This window comes from Physella acuta, unplaced genomic scaffold, assembly GCF_028476545.2.
Source record: "Physella acuta isolate Inbredline_101_S28 unplaced genomic scaffold, ASM2847654v3 ptg000087l, whole genome shotgun sequence".
Classification (NCBI taxonomy): domain Eukaryota; kingdom Metazoa; phylum Mollusca; class Gastropoda; family Physidae; genus Physella; species Physella acuta.
In genome coordinates, this window is record NW_026731607.1 from 634186 (window position 1) to 654349 (window position 20164).

At 34.4% G+C, this 20164-nt stretch overlaps 1 protein-coding gene across 1 annotated transcript; it reads left to right on the plus strand.

The window, feature by feature from the left end:
* Positions 1–5818: 5818 nt before the first annotated feature.
* LOC131927189 (kelch-like protein 40b) lies at positions 5819–6706 on the plus strand. Its single transcript, XM_059282917.1, has one exon. The coding sequence runs from the start codon at positions 5819–5821 to the stop codon at positions 6704–6706; it is 888 nt and encodes a 295-aa protein (XP_059138900.1).
* Positions 6707–20164: the final 13458 nt, after the last annotated feature.

Sequence of the window (20164 nt, forward strand, 5' to 3'; positions counted from 1 at the left end):
TATATAAGAATCTTAGACGTCCCGGCCAGCCCTGCACTGGCATCTCTGAAAAACGTATCTGTAAAGGACCATAACTTGTGTGTTTAGTAATCAGCATTTACCCAGCATTGTCCACCCTAACCACAACCAACCAAAATACACAAAAAAACGCAAGCATAACACTAACGCAAAACAAACACAAACGAAAACACAAAAATAAACGCAAAGACCAACCCAAACACAAACACAAAGAAAACGCAAACACTAATGCAAACAAAAAAGCAAACGAAAACAATTCCAAACGCAAACACAAACCCAAACACAACTAAACAAAACCAAAACACACCAAAAAAAACAACAACGCGAACATAACACTAACACAAATACAAACGAAAACAAAAACAAACGCAAACGCAAACGCAAACACAAACACAATCACAAATACAAAGAAAACACAAACGCAAAGAAAAAAGCAAACCAAAATAAACCAAACCCAAATCCAAAAGAAAACACAAACGCAAATATAAACTCAGTGTCCACAGTCTAGCCCGGGGTGCCAAATCGCACAATGACGACGTGCGGCGTAAACGCCTGATTCAACTTAGTAAACGACTATAGTACACAACTTATTCACAGTCTTTTGAACTCACGCGAACGTAATTACCAAAGCGAACATGGGAAGGCTCGTGGCGCCAAATAGCACCTTGTCGGGGAGCCGGAGGACGCCCGGCTTTGATTCACTTAAAGATTATAGAAACCTTTCTTATTCATAGTCTATCGCACTGTTTAAAACGAAATTATGCACCATAGCGCTCACGTGATAGCCCAGGGCGCCAAGTCGAACCGTGGAGGGGCGCCAGTGGACGCGCCTGTTTCAATTTAGTGAACAAAATTATAATACTCCAAGCTTTTACGAAAATGGAAAGAATTAAACAAATAGGATTTGTAGGACCTGGCTTATTAACTGTTATTGATTTTAAAAAAGTAATTAGTAAACAGTATGTTCAGTGTATGGAATAAATAAAAGGCAGTAGTAAAAATACCAACGACATTGCACTTAATCATTCCTTGCTAATTATATAATTATTTTTCTTCCAAAACAAAGTAATAAAAAGTAAACTCTTTCTCCCCCCGATTTAATGTTTTTTTTAAAGGAAAATAACTGTTTTCCAAATCAAAGGAATAAAGTAATTTTTAACTCATAAATTTAGACCATATGCACTATAACAATCTAACACTTAAATCCATGGAAGTATCGATTTTTCGTTTTTTCTTATATTCCTTTGTAATCTTTGATTACAAACATGTTACAAACAAACATACAGAATTGAACTTTATGTATTAGACTAGCCGTCCCGGCCAGGCCCTCGTCTGGCTTCTGTGAAAAACCTTTCTGTTAAAGACCATAACCTGTGTGTTTATTAATCATCATAAACCCGGTATTGCCCACCCAAACCACAACCAACCAAAACCAAAACCACAAACACCAATACAAACACAAAGAAAAAACAAACAAAAAAGCAAACGAAAACAAAAACCTAACAACAAACCCAACCACAACCACAACCACAACCACAAACATCAATACGATCACAAAGAAAAAAACAACGAAAAAGCAAGCGAAAACAATCCAAATCCAAACGCAAAACCAAACACAAACACAAACCCAAAGAAAAAAACACAAATGAAAAAGCAAACAAAAACAAAAAAGAAAGAGCAAAAACGAACCAAAACGCAACCACTAACGCAAACCCAACCTAAACACAAAGAAAACACTAACGCGTACATAAACGCAAAGTGCTCACAGTCTAGCCCGGGGCGGAATCGCCTGTTTCAGCTTAATAAACGACTATAGAACCCCAACTTATTCATAGTCTTTTGCACTCACTTAAACAAACGTAGGCGCAAAACCGAACACGGGAGGCCCGGGGCCCCAAATAGCACCCTGTCTGGGCACCAGAGGACGCCCGGATTCGATTCACTTAAAGACTATAGTAACCTTTCCTAATTTATCAAAGGGAAGTAAGTGCTAAAGGACTAAATTTAAATAATTTTCAGACATAATTAGAATTTTTGTAAAAGATGATAATTTTTAAAAATTGTGTTTAATGAACATGCCGACAATTATTACTATCAGTTTGAAAAATGAAAATTATTTCCCAACACTTTCAACAGTAATTTTTTTAACTCATAAATTTAGACTGTGAGCACGGTAAATAGTCGAACACTTAAATCCATAGAAGTATGTCAACGACAAACAAACTTATTACATGTTAGTTACACACAGAATTGAGCTTTATATATTAGATTCGAAAAAGTTTAGGGGCTATCAATCCCGGTTTATTTAACAATTATGAATATTTGCCAAATATTCGGGTATTCCCAAACGCTGCACATTACAATTTGGTGCAATTGGAAATGAACATGTTTGTTTTTACTTATGGCGACTAAGAAATGCGTTTAATAAACATTTACTGTCCCATACAATTTTTGTAACTATCCAGCATTATTTAAGTTATTGTTGCTAATAAAACAAAATAAAATGTGAGTACTGTTCAGCTTACATAAGAAAACATGACTCTTGTAATACGATGACAAATGGCAAGACGGCTGAACTAACTTATACCCAAAAAATTATCAATTTTTCTAATGGACGTCAGCGAGAAAAGTCTCTAAGGTTTTTGATAGGCAGATAAATTAATTTAAAAATCTTGCGCGGTGTAGTTATAATTAATATGGTTATAAAATCCTGTCTGTCTGGTTTTTTTTCGGACTTTACTAAAGATTTGATGTATTTGATGTTTTTAATATTTTCGGTAACTAACTAAAAAAAAGCCAAATCAATTTGGTTTTCACTTTTAGGCCGCCATAAATTTTAGTGTACACATTGTAAGCTAAAAAAAAGATAAACTAGGTCATAGGGTTTAAATTTTCATTGTTATTTTAAAACTTGATCTGCAGAGTTATGTATAAAAAAAATATAAAGTGGGGCTGTCAGAAATCGATTACGGAGTTCCTGTACAGCCAATCAATGTTTGTCTTGCGAAAGTGAAACATCGGGAAATAACTTAGTTTTGATGAAAATAAATAGAAATGTACCCTTAAACTCAACAAATTATTTTCATGTTCTCTGTATCTGCAACTTTTTTGCATTGATTCTATAAATATTAAATTTCTGAATTAATTTTAGTCTTAAATTTCTATTTTCATTATTTTTATAGACCTAAATCTAAAAATGCACATTTTTATTCCATGTCAACAACATTACTTAAGGATTCTCGCCAACTTGCTGGAGTCCATTAGCAATACAACTGATAAAACAAATTAAAATTGAAACATAATAAATAAGAAATGGTAATTTGACATTTTAAAAAAAATTAAGATCGATACATTAGCAAATCTAAATCTTCTAATTTTTTTTTTTGCTTTTAGTCTGCATTTCAAGTTACATTATTCACATATTCTACTCTACTAATCACAAATTATGAAAGACAAACTTTTATTGACTTTTTATTACCCACAAACCCCTCTTAACTTCTATTGGCCCAACTTTTTTATTTGTAAATATGTATTTCGTATATTAAATACTAACATGACCTAGTTAATGCCAGTTTGTTTCCGTTAAAAAACAATTCCCTGGTGATGAAAATGAACCAGATTTGATTTGGACATTTTTCTAAATGTTGTTTCAGCTTTTTATACTATTATTATAATTCTAATATTTTTAACAAATGTATTGGACAAAGGCTATGAAAGCAAATCCAAAAAGAAAAGCAGGCTGAAATCGGAGTGAATGGCCTCAATGGCGCATAACTAGTTGACACGTATCCTTAATTTAAGGAGCCCCTCTGGTCAAATTACCGTGATGGTCAAAGCCCCGCTGTGGACAAAGCCTAGTTGTGGACAAAGCCCCACCTATGGTCAAACCCTCTTTGGTCAAAGCACCTGTGGTCAAAGGTCCGCGCATCGAATATTCGTCTTATTATCTGTAGTCTATCTTTTTAAGCTTATGTGCATATTTTGGCTGTTGAAATTTATTCAATACAGCCCTGGTTTTGTAATTGGAATTAAGAAGCTCTTCCATGTATGATTTATTTTTCAAGTATCATATATATATAAATATATATATATATATATATATATATATATATATATATATATATATATATATATATATATATATATATAATGCAATGTATGTGTCTGTCTGTCTGTCTGTGTGTGTGTCCTTTATGCATTACACACCTCTTATCACATCGCGATGAAACTTTGGGAAGCTGTTGAGAATTTTCCGTGGGAGGTTTCTGCGGGAAAAAAAAATCAAACTCGCAGGGCTGGCGCCCCGCCAGGGCGCGATTTGTTTTTTCTCTATATACGATATATACAAATTAAGTCGATTTTGGTTTGACACCATTCATCTGATCGCCATCAAACTTTGGTGAGTTCATTAGAACACTTTGGGAAACGGTTCTGTATAAAAATCATTTTTAATTTCACAAGGGCGACGCCACGGGAGAGTGCGATTTTTCTTTATATACTGTATATAAAAATAATAAAAGTGAATTGCCGTGACACTGTTCACTCGATCACCATGAAATTTTGGGAAGATGTTGAGAATATTCCTGGAAAAGTTTCTGCGCTAAAAAAACCTTTTCAAATTCGAGGGCTGGCGCACATAATACGACATATAAAAATAAAAGTCTATTTTGGTTTGACAGCGTTCTCCCAATAGCCATGAGAATCTAGGGAGTTGATAAGAACGCTCTCGGGAAGTGTTCTGTTTAAAAAATAATTTTTAACTTTGCAAGGGCGGCGCCACGGGAGGGTGCAATTTGGCGCCCTGGTCTTTCCCGTGAGCGCTATGGTGAATACGTTCGGTCTAAACAATGTCTAGACAATGGATAGGATGGGGCGTTACAAACGCTTACTAAATTGAATCAGGCGTGCCCTCTGGCTCATTGGTAGAATCCGATTAGGCTGCAAATAAAATGTTTGTTTCGGCCCCCAAAGGCTCACAATTTTGCCAATGATGTAATTAGCATCTATTTTTAAATAATCCAAACAGAAATTGAGATCGAGCATCTAAGAATATAACATTTGTAACGCTAACATGTTGAATCAGTCACACTGATGTTTAAAACGCGTCAAATAATTTTTTACGTGTAAAAGAACAAATGCTGTTCATTTGTGTCACTTTAGTGAATGACGCAATCTGATCATTGTAACAGGATGCTATTTGGCACGATGGCGCCTGTTAGTTTTAAGGAGAAAGGGGTCGTACGCCGCACCTATGCAGTAGTGTGTGTAATCGGGGGGGGGGGGGGGGGGCTCCTGAGAGCGGGCCTCTACGTCTTTGACACATGAGCGGTCACCGAAGTATGTTCTACCATATTATTTAGGTGAGTGATTAATGTACACTCAAGGTTTTCATGCGGTAGGTAATCCCGTGACCTGATATTTATGATCCAAGAGCGTGCCTTGTTTACTTTTAAATAACTCATTTTTAGAAAAGAAGGTCACGCGTCTAAGAACATTTGATTGGTAACGCGTTGGTGAAATCCTTCTAATATATTTCGTCAAACTTTCTTCTATCCCCGCGGCAACGCGAGAGGGGCGGGTACGCTATATATATATATATATATATATATATATATATATATATATATATATATATATATATATATATATATATATATATATACAGACACACTTCCAGAAATTAAAATTTAATGTTGTTTTAAAGTTTTTTTTCCATTTTAGCCAATGACGTATGAGTAGACAGAAATGAAAATTTAAAACACTGTTCAATTTTTGCAGAAAAATAAAATCTAAAACCATCATGTATAAGAGTACATCCAAAGCTCGCCATTACAACGCGCAAATAGGAAGAGACATCTTTAGATGTTTTGAAAAGAACATGGAAAATTATACCGATTTTACGGTCAAAGTTGGCGACTTCCAATTCAGTTGTCACAAGTTTGTCCTAAGTTCCGGTTCTGGTTTCTTTGAGGCTCTCTTGAGATCAGATATTAAAGAAAAATCTGAATCATGTTGTACCATAGAAGGCATCTCACCAGAAATATTTGGTCTTATACTGGATGTTATTTACAAAGGAACACTTGTTTTAGACGAAGAAAACATGGTTGAAATGTGGCGTGCATCCAATCAACTGCAGATCGAATTTTTAGATTCGGTCTGTCAGATATTCGTAAGTGAAAACTTAACGTTGAAAAACTACTGCAGGATTTATGCAGCAGCAAAGCTTTTAAATTCGTTTGGTGTATTAGCCAAAGTCAAAAAGTTCGTCGTGAAAAATTACCCAAGGGTAGTCGGATCAGACGTCTTCATGGAATTTCCATTCGAAGATTTCAAAGACCTTTTAAAAAACTTTCGTATTGTCGAAGATTTTGTCGTTAGTTCAATTTTAAAATGGTCGTATTCAGATGACTCGTACCTCACACCTGAGCCAGATAAATGTATCAGGAAATTACGTGTGGATCAGGCAGATTCTGGACTTTATAATTCACTTTGTAAGAAGGTGGACGATGGAACAGAAGAAGGTGAGAAAATGTCACTTCGCAGGTCGTACCTTGGTCAGCTGTTTGCAGCAATTTCTCTCAAAGACATCAGCACCGCGTGCCTGTCCAAGCTCATGAAAAACAAATTTGTAATAAACAATACAGTTGCCTTCACACTGGTCCTCAAACAGGCCAATTCCAGACTATAATTCACAAAACCTGCTCTGTTTAAAAATTACAGAACAGCCAGTGCCATCAAGATACCTCCCACACCGGCGAGGAAAGTTTCTGCGAACAATGAAAACCTGGTGAATCGTGTTTCACCCTACTTTGACATTCCCCTTAAGTTTCAATATATTTTAATTCTTTTACTCGCAGACTTCTTGTTTACCCTTTTGTTATTCTGATGTTGTTTACAAAATACAGTAACCCTTTTATATCATATTAGAACATTATTTTTTAACATCGCATGCCTCGGTGCTATAGCAAACATCAACATAAGCCCACACATTTTTCTTTGCCTCACCAAAGTTTTGAATTAGACTTCATTCTACTTAAAAAACATTCACTTAGATTAAATGCTTTAATTGATTAAAAAATCTTGATGATTTAATATATAGTTTTTCAATACTTGATTAAATATGTACTGGCTTGGTAAACTCTCATTCCCTCAATTGTGAGTTGACAAATGGCTCCACTTAGACCTACCGCCATGTAAACAATAAACATATTTACTAATGATCTTCATGTGTGTCTTTCTGTGTTTACCTGGACACACGAAGTAAATTTGCATTGAGAAATTATACGTTTAATTTCAACTTATTGCAGCTCTGTGCATTGTGGTTATTTATTTTGTTTCATTAAATGCTTTATGCAAGATTGTCTAAAAGCTGAATGGTTTAAAAACATTATTTACACCCGTGAATTATCGTCTTTACTTTCTAACAATATAAAAACGTGATTCAATGAATACTTTTATTATTTTCTAAATCATTTTCAAATATATAAAACCTTATATAAAATTCTGAAATTAGATGTTAGATGTATATAAAGCAAAAACTTATTGACGTAGAAATGAGCAAGTTCGTGTGTTGTATACATCGTCTAATTTATGCTTTTGTGAATGAAATTCATAACATTAAAATTCACACTGTAAAAAGGTGTATGATGATGAGACTTTTTATTTAAAACATGTTTGTAGAGAAAATCACTTAAAGTTATATCTATACTAGCTTTGAAGAGAAACAGTAATGTAATATTATATATATATATATATATATATATATATATATATATATATATATATATATATATATATATATATATGTGTGTGTGTGTGTGTGTGTGTGTGTGTGTGTGTGTGTGTGTATATTTTATTCAGTAGTAAACATTTATTGATGAGTGTGCTTTGACAATATTTAATGAAATATTCTGGATTGAGTAAACATCTTTGAATAAACATATGGTGGCTATTATGGAGGATTGTACGTTTTTATTGTTATTTGCCTTTTTTTATTTAGAATGCTATGAGTTTATACGCGAAATAAAAAATTTTGTTTCTTTTCGCCGAAAAATGAATGTAAATTTATTTTCACCAAATATATTTCAATTAGGTATGCCGCAAATATAATCCAAACCAATTTATATGAAATAAATACGTTCAATTTTTGCATGCCTTAAATCAAAAGCAGATGAGGCTCGTTAGCCTGGGACAGCCACTCTTCTAGGAGAGAAAACTCCAAAATCAAACAACTGCTGCCTTGTAGCTTGTTCTTGGATGGACAAAGGCTATTGAAGCAAATCCAAAAAGAAAAGCAGGCTGAAATCGGAGTCAATGGCCTCAATGGCGCATAAACAGTTGATACGGATCCTTATTTTCTCAATCGTATTCCTAGTATTTTCTGTATTTTTGATGATGATATTTTTTCGCTGTTGAAAACTACTAATAGAAAGTAATTTTCTGGCTTACTTTTTTTTATTGTATCATTTTATGTTGGTTTGTATTTAGTTTGATTTTTTTTTGGCAGCAGAATCAACATTTGGACCTCTGAGGCAACTGTTTTTCAGCAAGATTTAATTATGATTGGGTTGCGTATGGGGTGATCAATTTTGTCTTTCATCTATCTCATATTAAGATACCAATCTATCGCTTTATTGTGTGATCATTTCTGTTCTAAATATTTTCCTTTAAGTACCCTAACTTTGATACACACAAATAAATACAAACTGTCTTATTAATTAGTAGGTATTTTCCGCTTTTTTCTTCAAAAAAGGCCAGTTTTTGAAAATATTTGAATTGATCAAATAATTCTATACGGCTTTTCAACGGCTTATATTCAATACAAAAATATAAAAATGAGTGTAATCGACGGTTTCCAAGCGGCTTTATTTTTACAAATGTAACTATAATGTTATCGCTTGCCATACTTAAAAAAATATTATTACTCTATTAGACTGTACGTGCCCATTGTGTCAGAATATCTACAACAAACAAACATACGTCGGTAGAAGTAAAACAAAGCGCGAGTGAGATCTCCTGAACTTTCTCGTACATAGGGGTCGTCCATAAATGACGTCACACGCCTAGGGGGGGGGGGGGAGGGGGTTCAGACTTTTGTGACGATGTGTGACGAGAGGGAGGGCGGGGGTAGAGACAGTGTGACGTCACGTTGTCTTAATTCCACGAATTGATTAACATGCATTTTTTTAGTTTTTAGAAAAATAAACATACTAAATACTAAATAATTTTTTTTAAATTGGTTGCGATACTTCTAAGTTGTCAAAAGATTGTGAAATATATATTTGTTCTAATTAAATTGCCCTATAATTTGATGTGTGTTGTGTAGTAGACTGCCGTATATGCAAATTTGTCAATACTGCTATATGAATAAAGGTCGGAAGCGTATCAACTAGTGAGGGTGAGGCATGGGTATCAGTGTAATGCTTGCTATTCTTTGAAGTTTACAGAGTAGGGCAGTCATAATAAAACTTTAAACCCCGTTTTCCGAATATTTTATTTAAAAACTTATGTTCACTCTAGGGCTGCGACTCTTGCCCTTGATGACACGCCTTGTCTCCCTTACATCATGGTGTTCATGCCGATAGCTCATGCTTGTTGAACGATCTAGTGGAAAAATTACTAGTACGATCAGTTCCAAGGTCGAGATCACGTGATTTTTGTAGGTGCGGCCAAAAAAAAGCGGATGTGTGTAGGGTCAGCTTGTGATGCGTGTTTATTAGATCAACTTAAATAGGCCTACACGTGTCTTGCTGAATCAACTTTGTCTGTGTGAGGCTTTTCAATTGAAAGGTAGATCTAATAATCTCATATATACTGCTTAAAAATCGACAGTTAATGATGGATAAAAATAAAATGTTCCAATGTATTTTTGATGCCTACGTGCTGGCATATCCTAAAAAGAGTAAAAAGATTTGCCAAGAAGAAGTCGTTGAAAAGTGGACTCAACTAAAAAGCGATTTAGATCTTCACTTGAAGGCGGAGGTCTGGCTGCAAGAGCTAAAAGCAATTGCTGCCGCTAAAAAAAGGCTCACTTTTGACGTTTTGGGCCAAACAAACATCTGTATCTACATCTACAAATAAGAAAACACCCTATGATTTGGCAAAAGAAATACCTAATACTAATAAGTCACTGAAGTCAGATGAAAAAGTGAACGATGCTCATGAAGTCAGTGATTTCAAACCCTCTACCAGCAAACCATCAACATCTAAGCAGGCTACAGTCCAGATAAACTTACAATCAGAGATTGAGATTCTGAATTCTGATCTAGTTGGCTTGTATGCGCGACAAACTCGCGGAATGTTAACGCAGGAACAGAACATGGAGCTTAAAAAAGAAACAGAAAAAGAGTGATTTGGAAAAAAAGGCTAAAGAGGAAGATATCTGATCAAATAAGATCTCAGAAAGCTCGAAATGAAAAGAAAAGAAAACTGAATGCTTTGTTTGAAGAGAATCCGGGGCTACGCGCCACTTTGAATGTTAGATCTAATTCTGGCAGGCCAAGGATTGAAGAAGATCAATCTTCTTTATTGGAAACTATCATAAACATTGCTATGCATGGATCAGCATCACACGAGAGGAGGCAGAACGAAGTCTACAGGACTATTAAAACATTAGATCAGCTAACTGATCAGTTAAAACAGGATGGGTTTATAATTAGTAGAAGTGGGCTGTACCTTCGACTGTTGCCAAGACGTACTTCTTCTCATGAACGGCAACAACATGTATCGACAGTCCCAGTAAAACTGATAAGAGCGCAAAACGATTGCCATGCAAATCACATTGATCGCTTGTTTACAGCGGCAACACTGCATCACCTAGAAGAGTTAGCTTCCATGCTTGGACCGAATGAGGTATGCTTTATAAGTCAAGATGACAAGGCCCGCGTTCCGCTTGGGTTGACAGCAGCTAAAAAACAGAGTCCATTGCTCCTGCACATGGAATACAGGGTGAGCTTGCCGGACCATGACTGGGTTGTGGCTGCTGGACATAAGCTGATCCCTTCAGTTTATGCAGGGATAAAAATTCAGCCCAACGCCTTGGGAAATCGAGAAGCTGTTGGATACTCCGGCCCAACATACATATCAATCAGATCTGGTAAACATTCCTCATCCACAGCGCTTAGTCATGGACTTGATTTTGAAAAATTACTTACTTTACATGAATTTGATGATATCACAAAGAGCGGTGTGGATAAAACTGTTAAACCAATATTAGTGTTGACGGTTGCTGGTGGCCCAGACGAAAATCCTAGGTATCAAAAGGTGATCAAAGTTGCGGTACACCACTTTCTCAATCAGAACTATTATGGTTTGTTCATTGCTACAAATGCACCAGGAAGAAGTGCATTTAATAGGGTTGAAAGAAAAATGGCGCCACTTAGCAATGAGCTCACATCATTTGTTTTACCCCATGACCACTACGGCAGTCATTTGGATGAAAGAGGAGTCACAATAGACACAGATTTAGAGAAGAAGAATTTTCAGTTTGCCGGAAACACTTTGGCAGAAATATGGTCACACTTGACAGTGGATACATTTCCTACAGTGGCAGCATACATAGATCCAGAAGAGTCTGAACTCCTTGAAACTTCTCTGCTCTCAAAAGATCAGCGTTGGCATGATATTCATGTGAGAACTAGCCAGTATTTGACTCAGATCGTTAAATGCATGGATGGTAAATGATGCTCAAAGCCAAGAAGCTCGTATTTCAGCGTAATAACTGATAGATTTCTTCCTCCACCTTTACCAGTCGCCCAAACAAACTGTGGACTAACAATACCTGAGCGTTCAACAGATGGCTCTTCACATAAATTTCCATCTCTTTTTGTTGCTCAAAGTATAAAAGTGGATGAAATCCTTTCCCGCTCTTCAAATCCTTATCGCACAATCCCTTATGATTTGTATTGTCCGTCTGTTCAATCCGTGATCAGCGACAGGGTTTGTAAGAAGTGTCATTCATACTTCTCTTCATTGGTTATGCTGCGCAATCATTCTTTAACTCACAAACAGGAATCATCAATTGTGCCATTACAGCGCATCAGGTCTCTGAGAGTTGCTGCACGTCGCCAACGTGCACTGATGGTTATAATTGCCAATGAAATTAATGGTGAGAGTGTAGATTGGATAGAAGAGGAAGACCTTGATGTAAAGGGAATTCCCTTTCCATACAGGAAAAAAATCAATTCCGTCCCTGTGTATTCAATGAAGGAACATTTTAATTCTCCATGGGAGAATGAATAAGCTTAAAATTAAATATCACAACTTTTAATTTAGGATCGCCATATTAATACTGTTGTAAGTAGTTTTTTAAAATACTTCTGTTAATGATCTTGCTAAGATTTAGAAATATGAATGTATATAGATATCGTCGGTTAAGTATAACTTGTTACTGATATTATTATTTAATCATTAATAAAATTTCTATAAAACTTGCTTAGATTTAAGTCAGTGTGAAAGTATTTCTTGTCCTATTTCAACATCCTCTTTGCTAACAGCAAAACACGCAATTTAATAATCTAGTGGAGAGTCTTTACTATTAAAAATCTATTACATTTATTTTGCTTGTGAGAGATGAGGTCCATTTTATAGGCTATAATGAACTATACCAGGAAAAGTAAAGGTCTGGGTATACTGCTGACATTTAAATAATTTGCATATTATACTCAATATATGGTTATTCTCACGTGTGTCGTCATGTCTGCAAGAAATACCTACATTTACATTAAGTAAACTGTATTACTGTTTACCTGCTGGTGCCACGAATGGGTCCTGCGCGCTCATTTTTAATGCTGTGTCAACGAGCGGTAATTTTAAAGGGATGAAAACACAGCAAATTTAAAACATAGGATAAATTGTAAATTAGGGGGGGGGTGGGGTGGAGTGTGACGTCATTTTAGGGGGGGGGGGGGTCTGAATTTTTGTGACGATGTGTGACGTAGGGGGGGGAGGTAAAAAAATGGCTTAAAAAGCGTGACGTCATTTATGGACGACCCCATATGTATATAACAATAAATTCGCATGACACTATTACAGATGCATTGACCAACAATGACCAATATATATATATATATATATATATATATATATATATATATATATATATATATATATATATATATATATATATATATGTATATATACGACATTTCATTAAACTAATTAAATAGGTACTAAGGTTTTGTGTTCAAATGCACAAATACAGACAGAAATACGATGATACACGACATTTTTCCGACTCAGGTGTGCAACCCCTAGATTCTTCAACATTTCTATGCCGATGTTTTTACACGTTTCTCATACATTATTACAAGCTTTTATTTAACTCACTTCCTCTGTCTGTCGTCAGTCTGTCTGTCTGTCTAGATCGGAACGGCCGATCATAATTGCAGGCACTTGTAACTGACATATACGGTTCGTAATTAGTACGTTGGTCAAGACATAAAGACAATGCATTTTGACTTTATAGTTGACTTAATTGGGTACCTAATTAATTTTTATGAATTAATTAAAATTGTGACCGCATTAGTAGGCAGTTCTATCCAACAACGTCCTCATGTTCAATAGCGCGTCATCACGTTCAATAGGCGCGCAATGATTTTTAGTCATGTAACTCTATTGTAAAAAAAAAAAAAAACAAGTAAAGAACCTTTTTTTCCATAAAAAACGTTATAATAACAAGCTTTTATGTATTAATGCAGTAAAAAGTAGAAAATAAATGAGCTTCTTTAAATATATAGCACATGCAAAAGTAATGAGAGAACTATAATCTAAGAAAGTAGAAGGATTAAAACCCAAGAATAAAATAGTGGGTAAGCATAATTATGATTTCATGTGGCAAATACAATAAAATGTCTCAAGGTTGACTCTTTATTGACTCAAATGCAGGTACACGAGAATATTATTAAAAGTTATATCGTAAGTCCATTAGAGAAAGTCAGTCTACAAGTAATAAGTCCATCGGAGAAAGGCTGTCAAGGTGATCTAATATTTCCATCGGAGGATGTCAAGAATCAAGATGAAATTAGTCCATCGGATCATAGAAAACTAATGATGATAATCAGTCAACGAAATAAGCAACATTAGTGGGTACGTACCTATAGAAGATTTACTTACAAAATTGGAGTCAAACTATAAAGAAGATATACTAGAACTCGAGAATAAATTTAACAAAGAAATGGAGAAATTAACACAGAAATTTAAAAGTGAATCGGAATCAATAAAAAAGTACAGGGAGGTTAATAAAGATGAAACAAGAACTAGAAGCTACATGTAACAACTAGTATCTTGTTGATATGACAATACGGTCGTTATTGTGGGTTCTTTTATTCAGGAACTCGATAAACAGCACTTTTTAACTTTCAACTTTATTTACATAGATCCACAAAAATAATGACGATAATCTATAGTAGAAGAAATGACTATCATAATACAGTCTAGAAACAAATTGACGTTTTGACATCTTAAATCTTACTACACAGACACAGGCAAACACACCTAGTTTACTTTGCGCTCCCCTTTTATACGTTACATTCTCTCCCCTTACATCAGTGAGTGATCTCACAAAAAAGCATGTAAAAGCATGACGAGTCGCTCAGACAGTCCATCCATTTGCCAGGTACTCTACATTTATGTAACCATGTTAAAATGCAATATAGTAATCATACCCAACAATACAGTCTGTTACACGCCCCCCCCCCCCTTTTAATAAAATCTTGCGCAACATTTTCAAGTACAATGCTGGTAGGGCAGGATCATGTGCCAGACTACAAAATTTGTGTACAAAAAATAAATTCTTTATAGACTAAACATTTGTAGTCATAAAATTACAGTGCAGAAAAATGCAACAGTATGTAGTGACTATATCACTTACTATATAGTTTCTAAATTATATAATTGAAAAGTTTTATGACAAGATGTATAGTTCAATTCAAAGTGCTTGGAAAATGTTCAGAACTTTTAATATACGTAAGCACAAATTAAATTCACCTTGTTCATATTATGATTCAAACCTGATAATTAAAATGTGTCAGTGTTTGGAAAAAGACGTTTCTAGATTATAAAATTGAAAAGTTTTATGACAAGATGAATAGTTCAATTCAAAGTGCTTGGAAAATGATCAGAACTTTTAATATACATAAGCACAAATTAAATTCACCTTGTTCATATTATGATTCAAACCTGATAATTAAAATGTGTCAGTGTTTGGAAAAAGACTTTAAATACACACGCATTATGTGTAATAGTTAATACATACATATGTTCAAATAGGGAAAATTTTTTTTATCACCCAGTAACTGTAGTATAAACAAAACAACATCAATTGAGTAAACTAAGTCACCAAAGTAATCTAGTACAGGACTTATTTTATTTTGAAATTCAAATCACATGGTTGAAATACTCAAGACTCAATTAAACTCATAAATTAAATAATTATATCAAATTTAGTGGTAACCTTCCTTATCAACAAGGCATTCTATTACCACGATTGAGTAAGTTTCTTGTTGTCTCCCCTAGTTTACCCATTTAAGTAACATCTAGGTCACATCACACCAACAACATTCCTGCCATAAGTAGGCTATGGCCAATACATTATTCATCATTGATACTTCCGTGTTATTGTTATGCGGAATAAATAGTCTCTAACTTTTATTTGATTACATTATTCACTGTTTATTAAGAGAATAGAACATGTTTAACCTAATACACTTTACATTTTTCTTGATATAGTACACATATTATGGTTACTTACATAAATTATTTGATATCAATATATTACAGTATTGACTGTAACCATTATTCAACATTGCATTAATTTGATACTTAGCATTATATCAATTCACAATCATATGTTTGATTCAAGCCTTCTGTAATTGATGATGACCTGGTTGCTATCTCTCCCTTCACTTGTGTGTAACTTCTAGCTTTGCTGCCATAACAATTTACTTGGTTTCTTTTAATTTGACTGACTTCATTTATTTTGTTGCTAATACTCTCATTTCTAACGTTTTCTTTATTCTCTTTGGGTATCTGTAATGCTTCTTTCTTCTCTAATTTCTGATTTACGTCAGTACTTTTCTTACTTTGTGTTCGTTTGTTTGGTTTATCAACCAACTTAATACAAATAGTATGGCATTGCCTTGGTCTCTCATAATATTTCTTGATTTGGTATCTTTCATTAGTATACCTGTTCACACTATTGTAGTTCTGATCGGATCAAACTTTGTTTTTTAAATCCTTGTTACTGATGTATTTACCACATGAAGTTCTTTGTACATTATTGTTCCTTCTCTGATTTGCCAATCTATACCAAAATTGATCATGGTATGACCTGTTTTTCCACAGTAAAAATATCTGTTAGGTTTCAGCTTTTTCTTATCATGGTGACTGTATCCATAGCTTGATAAATTTCTTTTAGTTTCAGTCTGTGTTATAATTAAATTGTAGTTACTGGTTCTTGTTTCATCTTTCTTAGCTTCTTTTTACTTCTTTATTGATTTCAATTCACAAATAAAATTCGGTGTTAATTTCTCAATTTCTTTGTTAAATTTATTTGTGAGTTCTAGTATATCTTCGTTAAAGTTTGACTCTAATTTTGAAAGTAATTCTTCTATAGATACGTTCTCATTCTTGTTGATTCTGTCGTTGACCGACCTGTTTATAATTATTATTTTTGTGTCATCCGATAGACTAATTTATAATGATTCCTGACATCCTCCGATGGACTTATTAAATCATCGTGACTGCCATTCTCTGATGGACTTACGATACAACTTTCAATAATATTCTCGTGTACCTGCGTATCAGTCAATAAAGAGTCAATCTTAAGACATTCTAATCCATCTATCACCTTGAAATCATTATTAAGTTCACCCACTATTTTATACTAGGTGTTTCAATTCTTCTTCTTTCTCAGCGTATAATTCTCTCATTACTTTTTCATGTGCTTTTCGGGATTCCTCTATATCCCTTGCTCTCCCGTCATCCTCACTTTTCTTTGCTTCTCTTCCCTTATTTCTATCTCAAACGTTCTAGCCTTTTCTTTGTCTTCCGCTTCCTTTTTATCAGCTTTCTCTTTCTCATATTTAGCCTTCTCTTCTTCTTTTCTAGCCTTCTCTTCTACCTTTTTATCAGCTTTCTCTTTAGCAGCTTTCTCTTCTTCTTCCTTTTCTTCTCGCTCTCTTACAAACGCCAACTTGTCTTCCTTCCGAATGCCTAGCTCCTTCGCTAGATCTACATATTTTGCAAAACTTGACATCTTGATCTGCTATATATTTATGACATAAATATAAAGTCAAATAATATTAGTTCACAATGTATATAGTAATTGATGTAACAATACCCTTTCTTGGTTTGAAGTTTGTTAGTTGATATTTGAATCTGGTAATCCATGAGAATGTTCATAGTATGTATACGTCCAAATAATAGTAACGTTTACTTTAAACAATTTCCAAAAAGTTCCAGTAGCCTTTTACAGTAAAACTTGTACATCTAGTTTTAGATAAGACAGTTTAGTAGTTAGGAACAGTTACAAATAGTACACTTGATCTGCTAAATCCATTTACAGAAAAAAACACTTATACTTGCTCAGCTAAATCCAATTAGAATAATTGATCAGCTAAATCCAATTTAGAATAAATATTTGTAGATGTAACAATAACCTGTTACAAACTATCTGTATTCGACATTGATATAACAATGTCGAAAATAATGTGATACCAATTATCACGTTGCTTACCTGAACTTGATTCCCGTAGTGCCTTGTTACTTCAAATTAACAAAAACTGATGCTTCTGATTTGAATGTAGATCTGGATAACTTCCCGTATTTGCTTATTACACTTGCGTTGATCACTGTAATACTATGGAAAACCGATTCTGATTGTATTAAATACTTCAATTTCTAATAAGAATATTAGAAAACCGTTGACCACTGCTGACAATAATAATGTAACTATTCGTTGATCACTTCTGGTAGCACTGTAACTTCCATCACCACTTCTGTAACACCATTGTTCATTTCTGACTTCAGTGTAATCCAGTGGTAGAATACTTCTGACTTCAATGTAACCTCTTTAACCACTTCTGATAATGTAACAACTAATATGTTGTCCACTTCTGATAAAGTAACAACTTGTAGACTACTGTAGACCTTCTGACTTGAAGACAACGTTTGATTGAAAGACCACTTCTGACACCAATGTAACATCATATGTTGCCCACTTCTGACACCAATGGCACGTGGGTCAAGACATGAAGACAATGCAATCTGAAATTAAATTTGACTTAATTGGATGCCTAATTAATTTTTATGAATTAATTAAAATTTGGACCGAAACAATAGGCATGTCTATCCAACCACACCACACGCGTCATCACGTTCAATAGCTGCGCCATCACCTTCAGTAGGCGCGCCATCACGATCAGTAGGCGCGCAATGGTTTTTAGTCATGTAACTCTATTGTAAATAAAACATTTAAAGTACTGAAACAAAATATCATAAAAAACGTTTTAATAACAAGCTTTTATGTAATAATGCACTAAAAAGTAGAAAATAAATTATAGACTACAATTTAAATAACAATAAAGAAAAGCGTGGGTCACTTTAGTATCTATTGGATACCTTTACTAATGTTAAGGAAGACACCCACGCTTTTCTTTATAGTTATTTTAATAGTAGTCTATAATTTATTTTCTACTTTTTTAGTGCATTATTACATAAGAGCTTGTTATTAAAACGTTTTTTATGAATTTTTTATACGCTACATACTCTCCCCTTACGTCAGAGAGTGATCTCACAAATGCATGGAAAACATGACGAGTCGCTCAGACAGTCCTTCCGTTGTCCAGGTACTCTACATTCATGCAACTTCATGTTAAAATACAATCTATAATAATAGTTTCGCTGTCTGTCTATGTATCTATCTATCTATCTATGTATCTATCTGTCTGACAAGAACGCTCTTGAGAAAACACAAGCATTTTAAAAACCTTCACAGTAAAGCGGCTGGCGAAATATGACGTCATAGAGTAGAAAATAATATCAAGCCGGAGAGTGCACACAGTAATATGACGTCATTGATTCTCGAGTAAACATTGAATAAAAAGGAAATTTTGTCTAATCTAAGTGGTTTGCGTGAAGAGTTTCTTTCATACAATTCTTCGGGTAGGGGCGAAGCCCCACCCCCGCGTAAGAACGTCTGAGCCCCCCCCTCCCTAACTCAAAAGAAATTTCTTCATCGATACTCTATAATAAAATTACCGCCTAATTAATGTGTCTAATCTAAAAAGTGGTTTTCTTGCAATTTCTTTAATGCAATTCTTCGGGTAGTGGCTAAGCGCGACACCAGTGTTTCTTTCAGACCTTTTCCTCCCCGGAGAGGGGTGGGGGTACTTGAAATTTTCGGGGGCGGGGGTAGAATTTTCGGGGAGGGGGCGGACACTGGAAAAAGTATATAATTATATTTCGTTGAATGGGACGGTAGACATGTTTTTTTGGGAGGTGGGGGTGGGGGGTGGTGTATGCATGGGGGGGGGGGGGGTGGTTTTAGTTTAGAGAAAAGAGACAGCACTATCAGCCTAGTGCCCGTTGTATCCTTCCTCAACGGGCCATTTTTCTCGTATAATAATAATACCCAATAATACAGTCAGTTACATAATATAATACAATACTATTGATATAAATATAAAGAAAAGCGTGGGTCGCTTTCTAAATATTAGTAAAACTATACAATAGATAATATAGTGACCCACGTTTTTCTTTATAGTTATATAAATAGTAGTGTATTATATTACTATATATTTAAAGAAACTCATTTATTTTCTACTTTTTAGTGCATTAGTACATAAAAGCTAGTTATTAAAACGTTTTTTTTATGAAATAAAAAAAAAAAAACAGATATAGGACGACACTCTACATTTTTCCGACTCAGGTGTGCAACCCTTAGATTCTTTAAAATTTCGATTTCGATGTTTTTACACGTTTCAAATAATTTATCTATACTTCGTTAGCAAAAAAGTAGAAGTAAAATAAAAATGTTAAGATGTGTTTTTTTTAACAATTATTAATATTTGCCAAATATTCGGGTATCCCAAACGCCGCACATTACAATTTGGTGCAATCGGAAATGAACATTTTTGTTTTTCCTTAT

What these genes read in the sequence shown, in the direction of transcription:
- LOC131927189 (XM_059282917.1), top strand. Translation starts at nt 5,819, where the DNA reads ATGTATAAGAGTACATCCAAAGCTCGCCATTACAACGCGCAAATAGGA.